The following is a 16,299-nucleotide window of genomic DNA, read 5'->3' as shown; positions in this document are numbered from 1 at the left end:
ATGTAATTATTGCAGCAAAGGTAAAAACTGTAATCAAAAATACGCAATTTAAAATGGTACGTATATGCGTACGTACATATCGCGCAAACTTCGACACTAGTTTTGCAGTGTAACGTGAAATGTGGTTTCCATTAAATTAACCATTGTTCGGAATAACTTTTTTACGGGCGTAAAAAAGTTTCAACTCCGCGTATAATACATATTGATATCGATTCGGTTAAACAGTTTACCGGGCCAATAATATTACATATAGTAATAGTATATAATATACACCAACCTTGTGATAAACGCGCGCACGTACAATACGTTTCATATATTTTCCTCTTCTGCAGACATTGCAGCACACATAGCGAGAATATTAGATTATATATAGGTATATAAATAAATTATAAATTATTTTAAATAATAAAATGTAGGTAACGTTAATATACGAAATCGTTAGGTCGCATTATTATTTCGTCGACGAAATCACCCCAAAGATCGATAAACCCACGACGAAAACATAATTTATTATTCATAAACTAGCGATCTAGGTCGTATATACCAATCATACTATACCTAACGAATTTAACGAATTTCAACAACAAACGTTCAAAACCCGTCCATTGATCCTGTATCCGGTAAATCGCGGTTTCCCGTCATGACGTATAATAATAATTGTTGTGATTGCGTGTACAGATGTGTTGGGCGCGTTTTACGTCGCTGTACTTCTCGCGTCGCGTCACAAGACGAACCTGTGGTGTCGTATTGTCGTGTTGTCTCTTATTTTGTTTGGTGTCGCCCACCAACTATTACCAGAATCTAACGTCAACACCTACCGTCTACTACCAACATCTACCGTCTACCTAATCGTGAAGACTACAAGCCGTCCGCACCGCGGTTATTATAAAATTATTTGTCATTGCTATTATTCATATACATCATATATTGTTTTATAAATTCTTAATTATACCCATTAGTTGGCCAGCACTCTATTGTGTGTCCGTTAGAGATATTTTTCTCTTTTGTTATTAATAGTAGTCCGTCAATCCGGCAGTTAATATACCAAAGACGTTGTTCATTAATTTTTTGGCCGTAGCCATTTTTCTCCAAAAACGAGATACCGTTTTTCTCCACTGTCCATTTTCTTCCCAAAAATTAAATAATAATTCTTGACCATTTTCCTCCAATAAAGAAAATAACAAAATAGTTAATACAAATAATTTATTCATAGCCAAAAAAAAATGTATTTGTCAGGTATTATGTTTAATGCAAATAAATCAATAAATGTCGTTTTTTCAGACATGTTTAAATTAAAATTTGATAGAAACATAAGAACTATAAACACATCCAACACTATAGACACTAGTCGACGTATAGTTCGCTACTAAAAATATATCACACATAAAAATCGTTAGTAGTTTTAACTCCAAATGTATAGTTAATTTCCAATACATTTGAGCGTCGATTTTGACTTAGGACTCGATAAGTGTTGATTTAACTACTATTCCACATAATTAAAATGACTAAAAATATTATATTGTTAGGATAATTACATTATTATGCTATAATAATATCATAACGTAGTGAGATTAACTTTCGTGATGTTGTGAATTGAGTTTTTAAATTCGTTTCAAATTGAAAAAACGTTGTACTTGAAATTACCCCGAGAAATGGTAAAAATTAAGATTTTAAAATGGTTTTATACTTAGATTTTGCAGTAGTTAAAATAACTCTACGATACGGAAAAATGGTGTTAGAAATAATTATAAAAACAAAAATAAATGGCTCTCATGAAGGATTCAAACCCGACACCCTTAGATTCATACAACTTTCTAACCTGACGTCTAAACCTACCTACCTAACGAGACTATGTACAAATAGTGATAAAATATACCATTTAGGCAAAGAAATGTTGAAAGCTAATGTAGGCCTTTAGTAGTTAACCCACTGTTTGTGGAGAAAAGTAAAACCATCTTGAATTAAAATTTTTAAGAACTATAAGCATACGGCTAGGGATCAGGGGAATACTTATTATTAATATTTTTTTCTTTGGGGAGAGGGGTTTTTTTTCTTACCTATTTAAAACTAAAACTAATAAGTTTAGAACATCACATCATAAGCAGGCTCACAATTATCATTCTTTGTATACTTGTGAATACTTGTTTTAGGAGAAAATAAATATGGATAAAAATTGGAGTATAGTTTTATTTAACTAGATTAATCAGTATACTTCACACTATTGTAGGTAGGTACCTATGCATGCAACATAATAATTATTATTTATATTGATTATTAGGTATACCCATACCTATATATTATATAATATAATACATTATATAAATGAAAAATCAATTGTATTAATAAATAATTATTTTTATTTTTATAAACATCAAAACATATATTAGATGTAAATAAAATAATAATTATAATGAACTCTAGGTATATAATAATACACATACAATTTATAGAACATCACAATATGTTCACATTATAATGTTTTACATAGGTAGGTATTATTTACATTTTATTTACTTACAGTATTGAACTACATAATATACCTATTTATCTTAATAAAACATATGTTTTATTATTACCTATTGTTTTAGCAGCAGTAGGATATGGATAGTCAAGTTTATTGATATATTGCCCTATTTTATCAATATTTGAATGGTCAAAATTTACTTCGTGTGCATGAAAATGGCTGTCAAACCCTATTGATATTAATGGTTTGATTATAAAATATGGTACTCTAGACTTGTCAACAAGTATTTTATCTATTTCTCCAAATAAGCGACCGTCAAGATTTGTTTGTATTACCAAAATTAATCCAATATTATAATATTATATACTTTTATAGAGCATGATACCTTTGATTCATTAACCAACTCTGAAAGTATAGTTTTGTAAACATTATAAGTTAACTCTATTTTGGAAATTACACTTTTACCTGGACCAACTTTTAAGTCAAGCTGTAAACCTGAAAGTGTTAACAAGCGATTCATATAGTTTGTAATTGTAATTTAAATGCTATAAAGTATACCCAAGGTTAATTTGACATGGTATTGAATTAGCAATAGATTTAAGAATTTCGTGTTTAGCTTCAAATCGAATTACTGATGTTAAAATTATCGGTCAATTTTTCAACAATAATCTACCATAATGAGTTAAAATAAAAATATAAATTTTTGGTTTCAATGGAGTTTCTGAATATTGTATGTACAATCGGTTGTGTTGTTCAGCAACAATAGAATCAATTTGAGCTGCACACTCTAGTTGTATTTTGGGGTTTTTTCGGCGTTGTAAAAATAGCATACTGAATGGTTAATTTTAACACTATTTTGGAGTAGAAACAACATCAAAATTAGTTCGTAATGAATCGAGCTCATGTTTTAAAACAACATTCTCTATTTTGTCAATTTAACTACCGGTATTAGATTATATTGAATACCTACAACTTCCTAAATTCAACTAATTGTGGGTGTTATTATGACTTATTATAATTTCTTATAATATGCGTCGAGCCAACATATTATTGTGGTTAATATAAATGACTATGCAGTTGATTCGCCTACAATGGGTGTTGAACATTGTAGTTTGAAGTTAAATCACCTACATTATTTTTATGTGTATAGTCTTATTGATACGAGTATATCTTATGCATTCGTGTGTCTGTATCATTCAATGATCAAATCATAATAATCGTTAACAATTGATACACAATTTAAGATACTATATAAGTATAATATGCGTGTATGCCTGTACGTTATAATGTAAGTATCTTTATTAGGCTTAATCGATAGCTGATATAGATGGCCGATACCAAAATTTAATCATCAACCAATAAGCGCGCAAAACGTGATCCTAGCTTTACTCCATCTTTTTAAAACGGAACGTAATACTACAACAAAAATATTTGAGGAAAATAGACAAAACTTCAGTCGAAAATAATGTGGAGGAAAATGGAACCACCCGATTTTTTCACGTATAAATAATTTTTCCTATACAATCCATTATACTCCCAAACAAACCCCTTCCACCGTTATAATGATCATCTAACATATTATATGTAATAAAATTCAAGGCATACGTGTACGAGATGGTCAAACAATTTTATAGACCATCAACTTTTTTTTTTCTTAACAAGCATTCAACTGCGGATGGTTCACCGGAAGTGTTTTTTTTTCAACATTATAATGTGTTTTAAGTATATCATCAAGTCAGAATAGTATAATAACATATCCGACTTGACGTTGAATAAACATAACACTTATTCACTCCGTATAAACATACTTTTTACATATTTTATCACATTATAGTCGGTGCAAAAGAAAATTATTTTAGGTATATGATATAATAATAATCGCCATGTTAACAGTTTAATGGAAAAAAAAAATACGTAAACACGTAATTTCACGTTTAACCCTGTCACGTTGTGGCAGGTTATAAATAGTGTTACCTCTTTTTTTGTGTTATATATTATATTATATTATAGTTTATGGAAAACAATTTTATAAACCTGCATTATGCAAAATTATAGACGTGTGATGGATACATATTTATAGTAACTATACGTTTAACTATACTCTAGTAAAAGTGTTCTAAAATTAATAAATGAACTGAATAACACATTTTCAATGAGATCGCTACGATCAGAATTTAATATTTATTTTTCATTTTTCATTTTACCACCATGAGGGCTTCCCCGTACCACAATGTAGTCTTTCGTGGACCACAGTTTGAGTACCACTACTCTAAGCATAAAATATATTTCACCTAAAAATTTGTGTTAACTAAACACTACCTATACATCATTTTATTTAATGAAAACCTATATAACTTCTAACTATAATATGTATATGTTATGTAGATGATTAATTTCGTGTAGTTAAGTGTACGGGATTTTAAAATTTAAGTTCAAAACAACAGAATGTAATTAATTTTTAGACCAAGTTCAAGTTTGCCGTTCGGTTTTTCGTGAACGCGCACTAGAAACCATGTTTTCTCAGAATGAATGGATATGGCATTTTTGTGTTTGTTTTGAAATTCATTAATAAAACACGTCACCCCCGGAGGTAATAGCCTGGGAAAAATAATTACTGCACTAAGTTGGAATTAAGTTGGAGCACGTTCATCACTTTAATTGTTAGATAATCAGACATATACGTCTAAATCCTTACCATAACCCTAGTGGGGTGGTTTTTATCTTTTAATAACAAAACTTATTTCGAGTTTATACTTCAACAAACGTTAGAATTCTAATGGCACGTTGTTTTGGAAATAATTGAACGATTATTCATATATGTATATATGTAGGTATTATTATTTTTATTAATATTATATTTTATAATGCTGCATAGGTATACGAAGTTCATCTGTGATAGCTGCTATAATGCACATGAAAAAGGACAACTCATATTTTTGAAAACCCAGTTTTCAGATGCAGAAAACTCATACATCGCGTTGATATTATTATACACATGTTTAACTATTTCAATCAACTCCAAATTATATATTAAAATATTATTTAAAATGTTGATGAAATATGGGGCTACGTATAACGTATAATAACATCATGATAATATAAAATAAAATGTATTTGTTTTTTAATTTTTCCGTTTTTCGATTTTTTTGTTTTTATATATTTTCCATATTTATTTTAATTTTAATATTATTTTTATTTATAACTATATGATTGTATACAGTTTTAGCTGTATTTTTTGTTATAATTTAAATCGATCTCAACTCATCCGCATTCAAGCTTTCGCTTATAGGAAGAGTTGCAAATCTTGTAATTTTATAAATGTATAAATCGTGTTACAATTGTTTTTGTTGAAATAAGCTATTATTATTATTCTCTAAATTCATATTATTCTCATTTCTATTTAGCATCAAACCATTTTTCGAAAATACTTAAGTTCTATATTTAAAACTATAATACGATAATGTCGTATGATTCTGAAGATACCACCTATCTTAAGTATGTGTCACCTATTTATTATATCACGTGTTTTATTGTTTTACGGGTGGAAAATTCAACGATAGTCGAACCTCATATCCATCTCATTTTTTCATCATATTTGGCGTGTGAGAGCAAATAGTAAAACGACAAACTACGCCATATATGTAGACTATGGAAATGTGTCAGTTGCAATGATTTAAAAACTTTTTCCTGTGAAAAAAACTTTGAGATTTTGACCTGGACAAAAATCAACTTGAAATATAAGAATACTTTGAGTGTGCGAGCATCAATATTGTTCATATTGTTAGACCCGACAATATTATTTGCGTCCAGATCTACAGCCTGAATTTTTCAGGGGTCCGTCAACTGGTTCGTTTTATTAATAATATATTATGAAAATCGATGACTGTGAATAATGGAGAGAGATATAAATATTTAATCTACCACAATTTATATTTGTATAAACATTAAAAATACCACCAATTTAGATTTAACCACTCTACATAATTCATATTAATTGATCTTCGTAATATCAATAACATCGAACAAGGAATAAAACGAATCATCTGATGGATCTCTATATGACAACATATTTTATAGACTTTTGAGTTCTGAAGCATACGAATAATAAAGTAAAGTATATTATGATTTACATAAATACAGTCAAAAGGAGGTGATTCAACATCCAAAAACATTTTCCTAATTCCTGATTCCATCCACTCATCTTGCACTAGTATTGAAGGTGCAGACAAAAAAATAGTCTCTCAGTTTGGTCGGATCAAATCGAATTCAAACGGTCGGTCGATTCGTAAATGGTGAAAAGTACGTGCAATTATTATTATTTATTGTAATATATAATACGTATTAACAGTGTAAAAAAAAAATGTTTATGAATTTAAACATCCGAAATACATCAATATTATCCTATGAAAACCTTACAATAAATAATAATACAATAAATATAGGTCAATAAAATTATATGCGACATTTTAAAGGCAGTCAATTTATATATTGTATGTGTACCTACACTTTTCTGTACTTTAACAAATTGATTACACTGATTATTTATGTAGATTTCGATCAAATTATTTTGTTCACGAATAGTTCATTACGTATTAATATGATTTGTCGATTATTATTAATCAGAAACGTAAAACCATTTTAGTGATTACAAAATTATATCATATTATATATAAAATATGTAGTAAATCAGATTTCAAATATTGTTACAATGTTTTAGTCGTCGAATTGCAGTCAAACAATCTGAAAGAGATAGTGAGTAAAATAATTATGTTCTGTTCACTGTCCGGAAGATTTGAAAAACGAAAATAATAATAGTGGGTTGTGACTTACCTAGTTTATATTAATTCAGAGTTTACCACTTTTATATTTGTTTGTTTACGACGATACTAAAATTCTAGGGGTGTAAGCTGTCAAAAGTTACGATTACACGATTTAATAACAAGTACATTTACCAAAATCGGGGGAAAATAGAAGAATTCTGTGTGTACACAGCAATATATTTCTACTACCCAAAAAAAACAGATATGATATATATTATAGTACTTGTACACGTTTGACGTTGTAATGAAATATTAATTTAGAAAAAATAGATAAATTTTACGGATTTTGAATATTTTCACAGAAAAACATTTTGAAGAGCATTTTTCGAAATAAAATGTGTGAATAATGTCTAATAATAATAAAATATATCATGTGTGGGATTTATATATACCTATATAATTGTAAGTTACTCTTTAAATGCATATATGTGGAATATTTAGCTTTTTTATTCGGATGAATTTACTGGTCGGTAGTGCACATTTGCATCATAATTATAAGAGGGTTTAAATGTCCATGTATTATGCATAAGGTTTTTGTTCGTTAGCACAATAATGATAAATTTGTCTGTTTTCAAGTTTTTTGAATATAATTATTGTGATTCGAATTTAAAAAAAAAAAATTAAAACTCTTCACCATCATCGGCACAAGAGAAGGTTTATTTATGAAATAATTTCGTTCATTATATTAATATTATTATTATGAGTAGGTATGTGCCTTGATATAGCGTTGTTCGAAGCTCCCGCAAAACTTTTTTAATTTATAAATTCGTAACCATTATACACGACAAACCAATTAGAGTTCGGTATTTTCACGAGGAAATTTTCAAACTATTATTTTTTAACGTATAACATTATATTAACAGGTTTCATTTCTCATCTTACTTAAAAATTCTTAAACAATGTCCCAATTAAAACCCAGAAATATGCGACGTCTTCTTTTATACCATCGTTATTATTATTCAAGCAAGATAACAAAGCCTGCTAGCTGTTATGATAACATGAGTGTTGTTTTTTTATGGAAATTATGTAAAACACGTATATTATATCATGACCGTTTTCAAAATAATATCAATAATGCCAAAAGCTGGTTAATTTTACCAACAAAAATCGTTTGTTTCGTTTCGTAGTTTCATTTTTCAGTAGGTATGAACGAAATGCGCATATCACACTTGAACATATCAAACGATATTGGCGTGTTTGAATATATATTTTTTGTAGACAATATACTAAACGTTTATAAATTACAAGAAGAGATGTCCGACAAATGATAAGGACCTCGAGAGTCGGAGTGTATCGTCGATAAAATTAGGTGTAACTAAGCGCGAGTATATTATGCAAAGAGCCAAAAATCTTACGACGACTGCGTATTCTTTTCACGTTAGACACGATAAATCGCACACGATCGTCAACATTTCCCTATGTAAATTTATGACTTTTACCGTCAAAACTATATAGGCACCTCAGTCGTTTATTAATATACGGTGTTTGCATAACCATGAGTGGTTACCTATATGTCCTAACCTTTTTTGTCAAAAATTCAACGAATTATTTTCAAAAGACTTTTTTCATCAATGCGCAATCGTCGTAAATAAACTTACGATTTTTTTCATTTCAATTAATGCGCATGTTTGTTTTCGTGGTATACAATATACGATTCACCATGCGAGTCCTAAGATTGATGCAATTATTTTGTTTGTATTTTTAAAGAATTCTATTTTATTCAAATTCTGATATTTTAAATTTTTGTGAGTTTACACTGAAATATAAATTAAAAATAAACATTTCAAAAACTGCAGTGATCACAAGTATCACATACAGCGGTCTCGCTGCTGGATTCAGGATCAGGACTTTTCAAATCCTTGTTGGATGTTGTAAAAAACCACGTAGACGGGTATAATAATAGCTGCCTAGTACTATAATATACGAATACGTTTTAGATTCGAAACTATTCCATTTATACATTATAGTTCACTTCCGTGTAACATAATATAGCATTAACAATAATTATTAATTTTTACGTTTACTCGTACTATGTGTACATACATTTTAAAAAATTAAGCGATTTTCATGTTAATCTTATACCTAATCAAAATTGTGATGATATTTTTATCAGGAATTAAATTAGATAAAAATTCTAAAAGTTTGACAGTAGATATCAAAAGTTATTTGTACACATTTATTATTTATTCTATTGATTAATTAATATCCATCAGACAGAATTTTTTTTTCATAATAGACTATAATATGCAATATTATGTAGGTATAAGACGCATGGTAAATACTGATGTTTATTATTTATCATTATGAAATGTTTAGAAAATAACAGAAAATACTAATACAAAAAAAAAAATGCACATTTCTTTTTGAAAAATTATAGTTTTCATATCAGTTATTTCTACGATTTTACTTTTTTAGCGCAAAATATGAATTATGATTACATTTTTGGAGCATAATAATATATTGTTATTACCGCTTATAATTTTACTGTTTTTTCTAGTGCCATAATAATACTCCCAGCCTATAAATCTCGACTGTCGGACTGAGGTTTTCTAGGTTACCGTCTTAAAGACTCGATCGTCCTGTGAGGCGAACCCACTGACTCGCATTTTACCGAGGTACCGTCACAGATCGTTAATTTTAGGGTCCTTTCTCTATGGACTAGACACTATCTCTATCTCTATTCACGGTCTACTGATGCAGTCTCTTCAACGTCCTCGTCAAACTCAAAACTACATTTGAGTTTATTAAACTCGCTTTTGTCCGCACCGCCAACGGATGTTCAACTTTTTGGAGTTGGCATGTCACACACTAATCTCGAATCTCGAATAGAGTGCCCTGTATATAATATAATAGGTACCTATACGTTTGCGGAATGGAATGTTTTAGTTTTGGTGTAGCGTTTTGCGTATCTGCCGTCAATTACCATTACTATTATTATTATTGAAGTATTTAAATATTTTTAGTTTTGACTAATTCGAATATTTCACGGTTCGTCAATTCGATAAACCGAAATCGATACGATTAAGAATATCAAAATAGGTTTTAATATGCCGAGAATATTTCGTCAGACCTCGACTGTTCGAATGGTTGGGCTAAAACGAATTACTGGCCAATAATAGGTCATCGAAATTCAAGGGGTCCGTGCAAAAACGAGACAACCCTATTTTTCAACACTTTTTGAGAAACAAAAATATCCCAGAAGCAATCCTATTTTTCAACGAAGAAAAAACCAGAGAGCTTCCAGTTAAATTATGTTTACTATATTGGATCTTGCACATATATACTCATAAAATACGTTTTGATTGAAAACGGCCAAAAACCCATTTTCGACAAGTTGTAACGTTTTTGTGCAGATCCCTTCGATTGTCTAAAACAATTTGCCTACAACAACATAAATATTAGGTATATTATGTAATAAAAATTATATATCGATTTCAAATTTAAATCCATATTTATATATAGCGTATTATCGCCAGTGTTATGGAAGTACGTTTTTGATATTCGTATGGATCAAATACCTTTAAAATTGATATTAAATTATTTTTAAGCAATAATTTTATTTTATTTGGCACTGTCACGTTACTTTTTAGTTATAAAAGTAACTTCATAATAATTAAGGTTATTTTAAATATTCATGTTCAAAACTTTTACTGGCGCTTATAATAATTATAATGTTGATACATTATTAATCATTTAATGACAAAATCAATCAATATTAACATACATTAATAATATTATTACTTCGCAATAAAAAAAAATCGTTTATGGGATGTTCCATCCCAAAAATAATACTTTTTTTGTCAAATTAATATTACGAAAATGTATACACTGTCAGAAAATCGTGTCCGATAAAATATTCACATATACGAGTATTATTAGAATAGTTGGATTTTAAAATATATTTGAAAAATAAACGAGTAATTCAGTAATCCTACTGCGAACATTTAACTTAAATTACTTACTATAAAATGCAACGAATAATAATTACTGTCGTATAACTTAAAAAATTAATTTCGTTACACTGACTTGTACACTTACAACTTAATTCCCAACTCTAAATACATCGGCGATCATCAACAGCGGTAAATCGTCACTTCATAATATAATAATATTAGAGGGTATAGGTGCGAGGAACACATGGCTATGTCGAGGGAGACTTTTCAAATGATTGTAGAGATAATTTTATAAGCGAGAATAATATAGAATAATACCTGTAGCCCTCTGTGTGCGAGTGTCCGGCGGAACTCCTGTACGGTTCCGGAAGTGCTTGCTGTCCGGCCGCTGACTGCTGACAGTCGCAGTGCATGACGCACAGCACGATGGACGTGACCACGCACACGGCGAACGGGACGGCAAAGTAGTGGACGATGTCGGCGTACTGCTGCCGCTTGTCGTAGCCGACCACGGCCAGCGTGTAGTTCTGCCGGGAATAGTGGCACGGGAATGTGGCGCCCGGCACGCCGTAGGCCTTTGTGAAATTGGAACAGGCCACGGCCGGCGGGTAACCGCAGCCCTTGATGTTGACCAGCAGCACGGCCTCGGTAACGATCACGTCGCCGCCGCGACCGGACGCCACTTGTACGCCGCCGCTGCCACCGCCACCGACGCCACTGACTCCACCGGCGGACGTCCTGTACGCCACGTAAATGTGACTGCAGTTGTACACGTCGCTGGTGCAACCCTCCCGGCACGAGCTCCACGTGCAGTTGTACAGGCCGGCCAGCTGTTCGCGGCGCACCGTGGTGCACTGCACCGGTTCCGGCACGAAGTCGGCCAGCAGCGTTGACACGGCCGGGTCCACGTACAGCGGCACCAGGAACAGCAGTGCCGAGCCTGATCCGACGGCGATCATGGCGAACGACAGCGTCGAGTAGAACCACACCTTCTCGCGGAGGGTCCGGGGCGCGCCGCGACTTTGCTTCTTGGCCGCCGCTAATTCCAGCAGCTTCTTCTTGCGGAGCTGCTGCTGCTTGGTGTCCAGCAACAGTTCGGAGCTGGCGGACCGCATCGCGTCGCATGGTGCGCCGCCCTGCAGCCGGCCGGTGGACGCCGCGTCACGCGCGATTCGCCCGCCTCAACACCGGCACCGGCACCACCGCCTCCACTTTTACGACGACGACCGGCCCGGCGGCCGTCGACACCAGCCGCCGTCGTGGCCGCCGGTGGCCGGTACTCGGTGCGGCTGGAACGCGGGTCGCCCGTTCGGGGTGTTTGCGCGGTGGACGGGTGGGCAGACGGACGGCCGTGCGAGCGGGCTGGCCGTGTGGACGGACGGGCAGACCGGCGATGGATGGACGAACACGATTTTCCCACTTCAGCGTCGGCGTGGACCGTGGTGTGTACCCGTACCGCCGTCAGCCGACACACTGACTGATGAGTCGCGCGCGGCGTGTTACGTACTTTTGACGGCGCGCCGCGCGTCGCCCGGAATAAAGCGCTACGTCTGCTGCTCGCCGGGGCGTTCGCAACACGCACGCCCCGTCGACGAGCCGCTCCGACCGACCGACCGACCGACCGACCGAACACCCGCCAATCACACCTCCACTAGCACCTCCACAAAGCACCGTCGACCCACCCGCTAGCACGTCTCACGAATTCCGAACACAATAGCGGCGGACGCACGTGCGTGACCAAGAAACGTGTATACCCCATACACCGCGAACTTTATACTATTATTATTATTATTATTAAATCGTATTATTTACCCCCCCCCCCACTCCCACCACCCTTGTAACCCTTTGAATGTCACATTTTATTAGACAAGGGCCCGGATTCAAACACCCTAAAAACTATATCCAAAACTGATCGAAAATACCACCGAAAATTCAACGGGATAAATTTAAAAAAAAAAAAAACACCAACATTTATTGTTATAACGCGACCGCTCAATCGACACTGAACAGCGGCGGTTTAATTTTTGACGTTTTCATCGCGTATTTATTTTGACTGAGCTAAATAATAATGATTATACGAAAACCAACTACCATCACACTTAGAAACGCACAATACATAAACGGTGCCTGGGTATACACTATACGTTGCAGGAAAATAACGCATAACCGATAACTGACCAACAATTACAGTATATTGTTGGTTAGGTCTTGGAGGTGGGTGAGCTGGTGGGTGACCACCCTGGGCCCCGATATATCACGGGCGCTGCCTCCAGAGTTGAAACTTCTGATTAAAGAAATACTTAACCTGAACTAGAGGGTGCATAAATTTTCTTTGCCACGGTCGCATAGTTCCCTAAGACCGACTCTGGTTATTATACATTACGATATAGGCCTGGAGTGGCGCAGTGTTCACGCATTTGATTGCGACTCACACAGTAATCGGTTCGATTCATAGCGAAGTGCAACAGAAAAAAATCGCGTGATTTGAACGCGATCACCAATTTCTCGTGCGGTCGTCCGATCGCGTCATCCGGTTTCCAACTACGTCCCACTCCACCGGGAGTGAAGACCTCACATGATCCTCTCGGAGAAGAGAGGTAGTATCACGTATATAGTGATATATACATAGATGAATAGATCACATGATCTCCCTACCATCCACTTGTGATACGCATTGACAAAGACCTCAAGGTCGTTTCGATGCACAAATACAGAGAAAAACCATTACTATATCAGGGATGGCCAACAGGTCGATTCTGAGATGAATTCAAGTCGATCGCGACACCTTCTCTCATATTCCTTGAATTTCTTAATTTTTTTTTCTGTTTCATTGAATTATTGAATAGACATAATAATAAAATTGATAGAACGATAGTTATAGTAGTAATAATTTAAAAGTGATAATTTTTAATCAAATAATATTAAAATACATGTTGTGTGAAACTATGAAATTAAACGTTAATAATACTTATTAATATCATAAATAAAAAGTAATAAAAGTAGTGAACCACGCATGCACGTATAATATATTTTTTGTTTATTGGCAAGCTTTTTTTTTTTTGTCGATCGTGACAACTTATAAAAAACTCAGAGGTCGATTACAAGTCTATTCAAGTTGGCCACGCCTGAACCATATAATAACGTGAACGATATGGATAATGCCAAATAATGCCAAGTAAAATCGAACGAGCGTGTTAAAAAAAGATAGTGAACAGTTACTTAACACTTTGGGTATTTTTATTTCTGTCCTCGTAGATTAGAAGCCGTATCGTATTTACTTTTCAATGCATAGCCTGGCATGAATGGTCGTAAATCTCTGTACAGTATATTTTATAATTTTGTTATAAACTATAATTATACTATTTATTATTAAGTTCTTTAGAATTATCTATATGTATGTATACCACACAAAGTTTTACTTAAAAAAAAAAAGGTCGACTTCCTATAACTATTGATCCAGTGTAACTGTACAATACGTGATGTAGGTATATGCAATAACAATATACATAATACAAAATTAATGTTGTACAAGTCAGTATCAGCGTAAATTGTGATTTGTGGTTATTTCTCAATTTCATTTTGTTGTATTTTCGAATTAGGTATAATAGGCATATAAATACTTTTATTAACGTTACTCTGTAAATTTGTTTCGCTCAAGATTTCCAATGAAAGATTAAAATCCGAAAGGCCTTCGCTGGTTGGTTCTTCCCTCAAGACACTCAAGCTAATATATATACATAATTTTAAAAAATAACATCATTTATGCTTATTGTACTTTTTTTGTGTACAGATTGTATTAAATCTAGATAAAAAATGAAAAAAAAAGATTAAAATAATGAATATAATAGTCATGACGATGACTATGATCGATTTCAAACATAATATGAGTTCAATTTTATGTATTTGACACTACTCTAAAAATCATAAAAACAAATAAACCAGTTATAAGTGGAGAATTATATTGTATACCTACGTAAATAAGTTAATAGAACACTTTTTATTTTTTAGATGTGATGAAACTCTCTACAAACAACTTTCTGTGATCATTTTATTTAGATGGAGCGACTATAGAAAATGACAGGAAGACTGAATAAAATACAGTTCAGAATCAGAAAAATAACATTGAAAGATGAGAAATGGTTATGAAGGAGTAAGACAAGTATGGCTGACCTTGCTAAATTGGTGAATAGTTACCAAGGACGAAAGAAAACAACAATAAAACAACATTTTTCATTGTAGCTGTTAATTTAACAATAATTAACATATTTATGTATTCTCCATTTATTTTAAACATTCTCGCTCGGGTTAAACTGCATAGTGAGAGTCTCAATTATTATATTATAATTTATAGTTCGATATGGTTGTTAGGTATTGTTTATAATATTTGATTACCATTGGAAATTGAAAAATACGTTATGGTTTAGAATCTTTTGCATAATATAGAACTATGGAAATTTGGTACGTATGAAAAATATCTAAAAACCAATTAAGCAAAATCCAAACAGTATATTTTCACAATATAATATTTTTTTTCTCATAGTTTCCACTAAAATCTCGTATAGTTTATTTATGTTTTATACACTTAAAATTAATAAAGTTACCTGAAAATGGTTTTAAAAAATGTTCTAATTTGAATGTTTATCATGTTTAACAAGTCAAAATGCTATGTTTATTAGAATAGTATTTTTGGATAATTCGTTCGTCGAGATATTCAAATGAAACAAATAGTGTGGAAATATGTATCGTGTTTGGAGACCTACAGAATTTTCAGTATGCAACTTACACGCAATACTCGAATTTAGTTATTTGAATATTTTAAAACGCTTTTGCATTGTCACTCGAGTTGAAATAAATTCAGCGCTTGTGCTTTACGAGTAATATGTGTTACAAACGTATATAGAACATTTTAAATTAGTGGCGCAATGGGATTTCACCCCACTCCTCACATTTCTACATTCCATAAATTTGCATATATAGAGAAAATTAAAACTATGGACAATCAGTACACAATTCAGATAGGTATTAAAATAAAATTTTTACAAAACTATTATAAAAAAAAAAAAAAATGTCAAATACCAATAAGTATAGGTACCTATTATAGATTGTCTCATATATCATAATT

The 16,299-nt window shown here is 32.8% G+C and overlaps 1 protein-coding gene across 3 annotated transcripts in view; it reads right to left on the bottom strand.

Annotated features, from left to right (window-relative positions):
• The window catches only part of Teh1 (tipE homolog 1 phospholipid transfer protein), a 117,787-nt gene extending 105,083 nt beyond the window's left edge, over positions 1-12,704 (bottom strand). For 2 of the 3 annotated variants that reach the window (XM_089227425.1, XM_089227426.1), the window contains exon 1: positions 11,496-12,704. In XM_089227425.1, coding sequence (XP_089083551.1) covers positions 11,496-12,292 — 797 coding nt within the window. In that variant the 5' untranslated portion in view covers positions 12,293-12,704. The remainder of the gene's footprint in view (positions 1-11,495) is intronic. The other variant, XM_015519131.2, reaches the window with a different exon arrangement.
• Positions 12,705-16,299: the final 3,595 nt, after the last annotated feature.

This window comes from Diuraphis noxia, unplaced genomic scaffold (assembly GCF_037042655.1).
Source record: "Diuraphis noxia isolate RWA-SAM2 unplaced genomic scaffold, SU_Dnox_SAM2 contig0004, whole genome shotgun sequence".
Taxonomy (NCBI): Eukaryota; Metazoa; Arthropoda; class Insecta; order Hemiptera; family Aphididae; genus Diuraphis; species Diuraphis noxia.
Note: the sequence above shows the minus strand (reverse complement) of the source record. Positions and strands in the feature narration are given on the sequence as shown.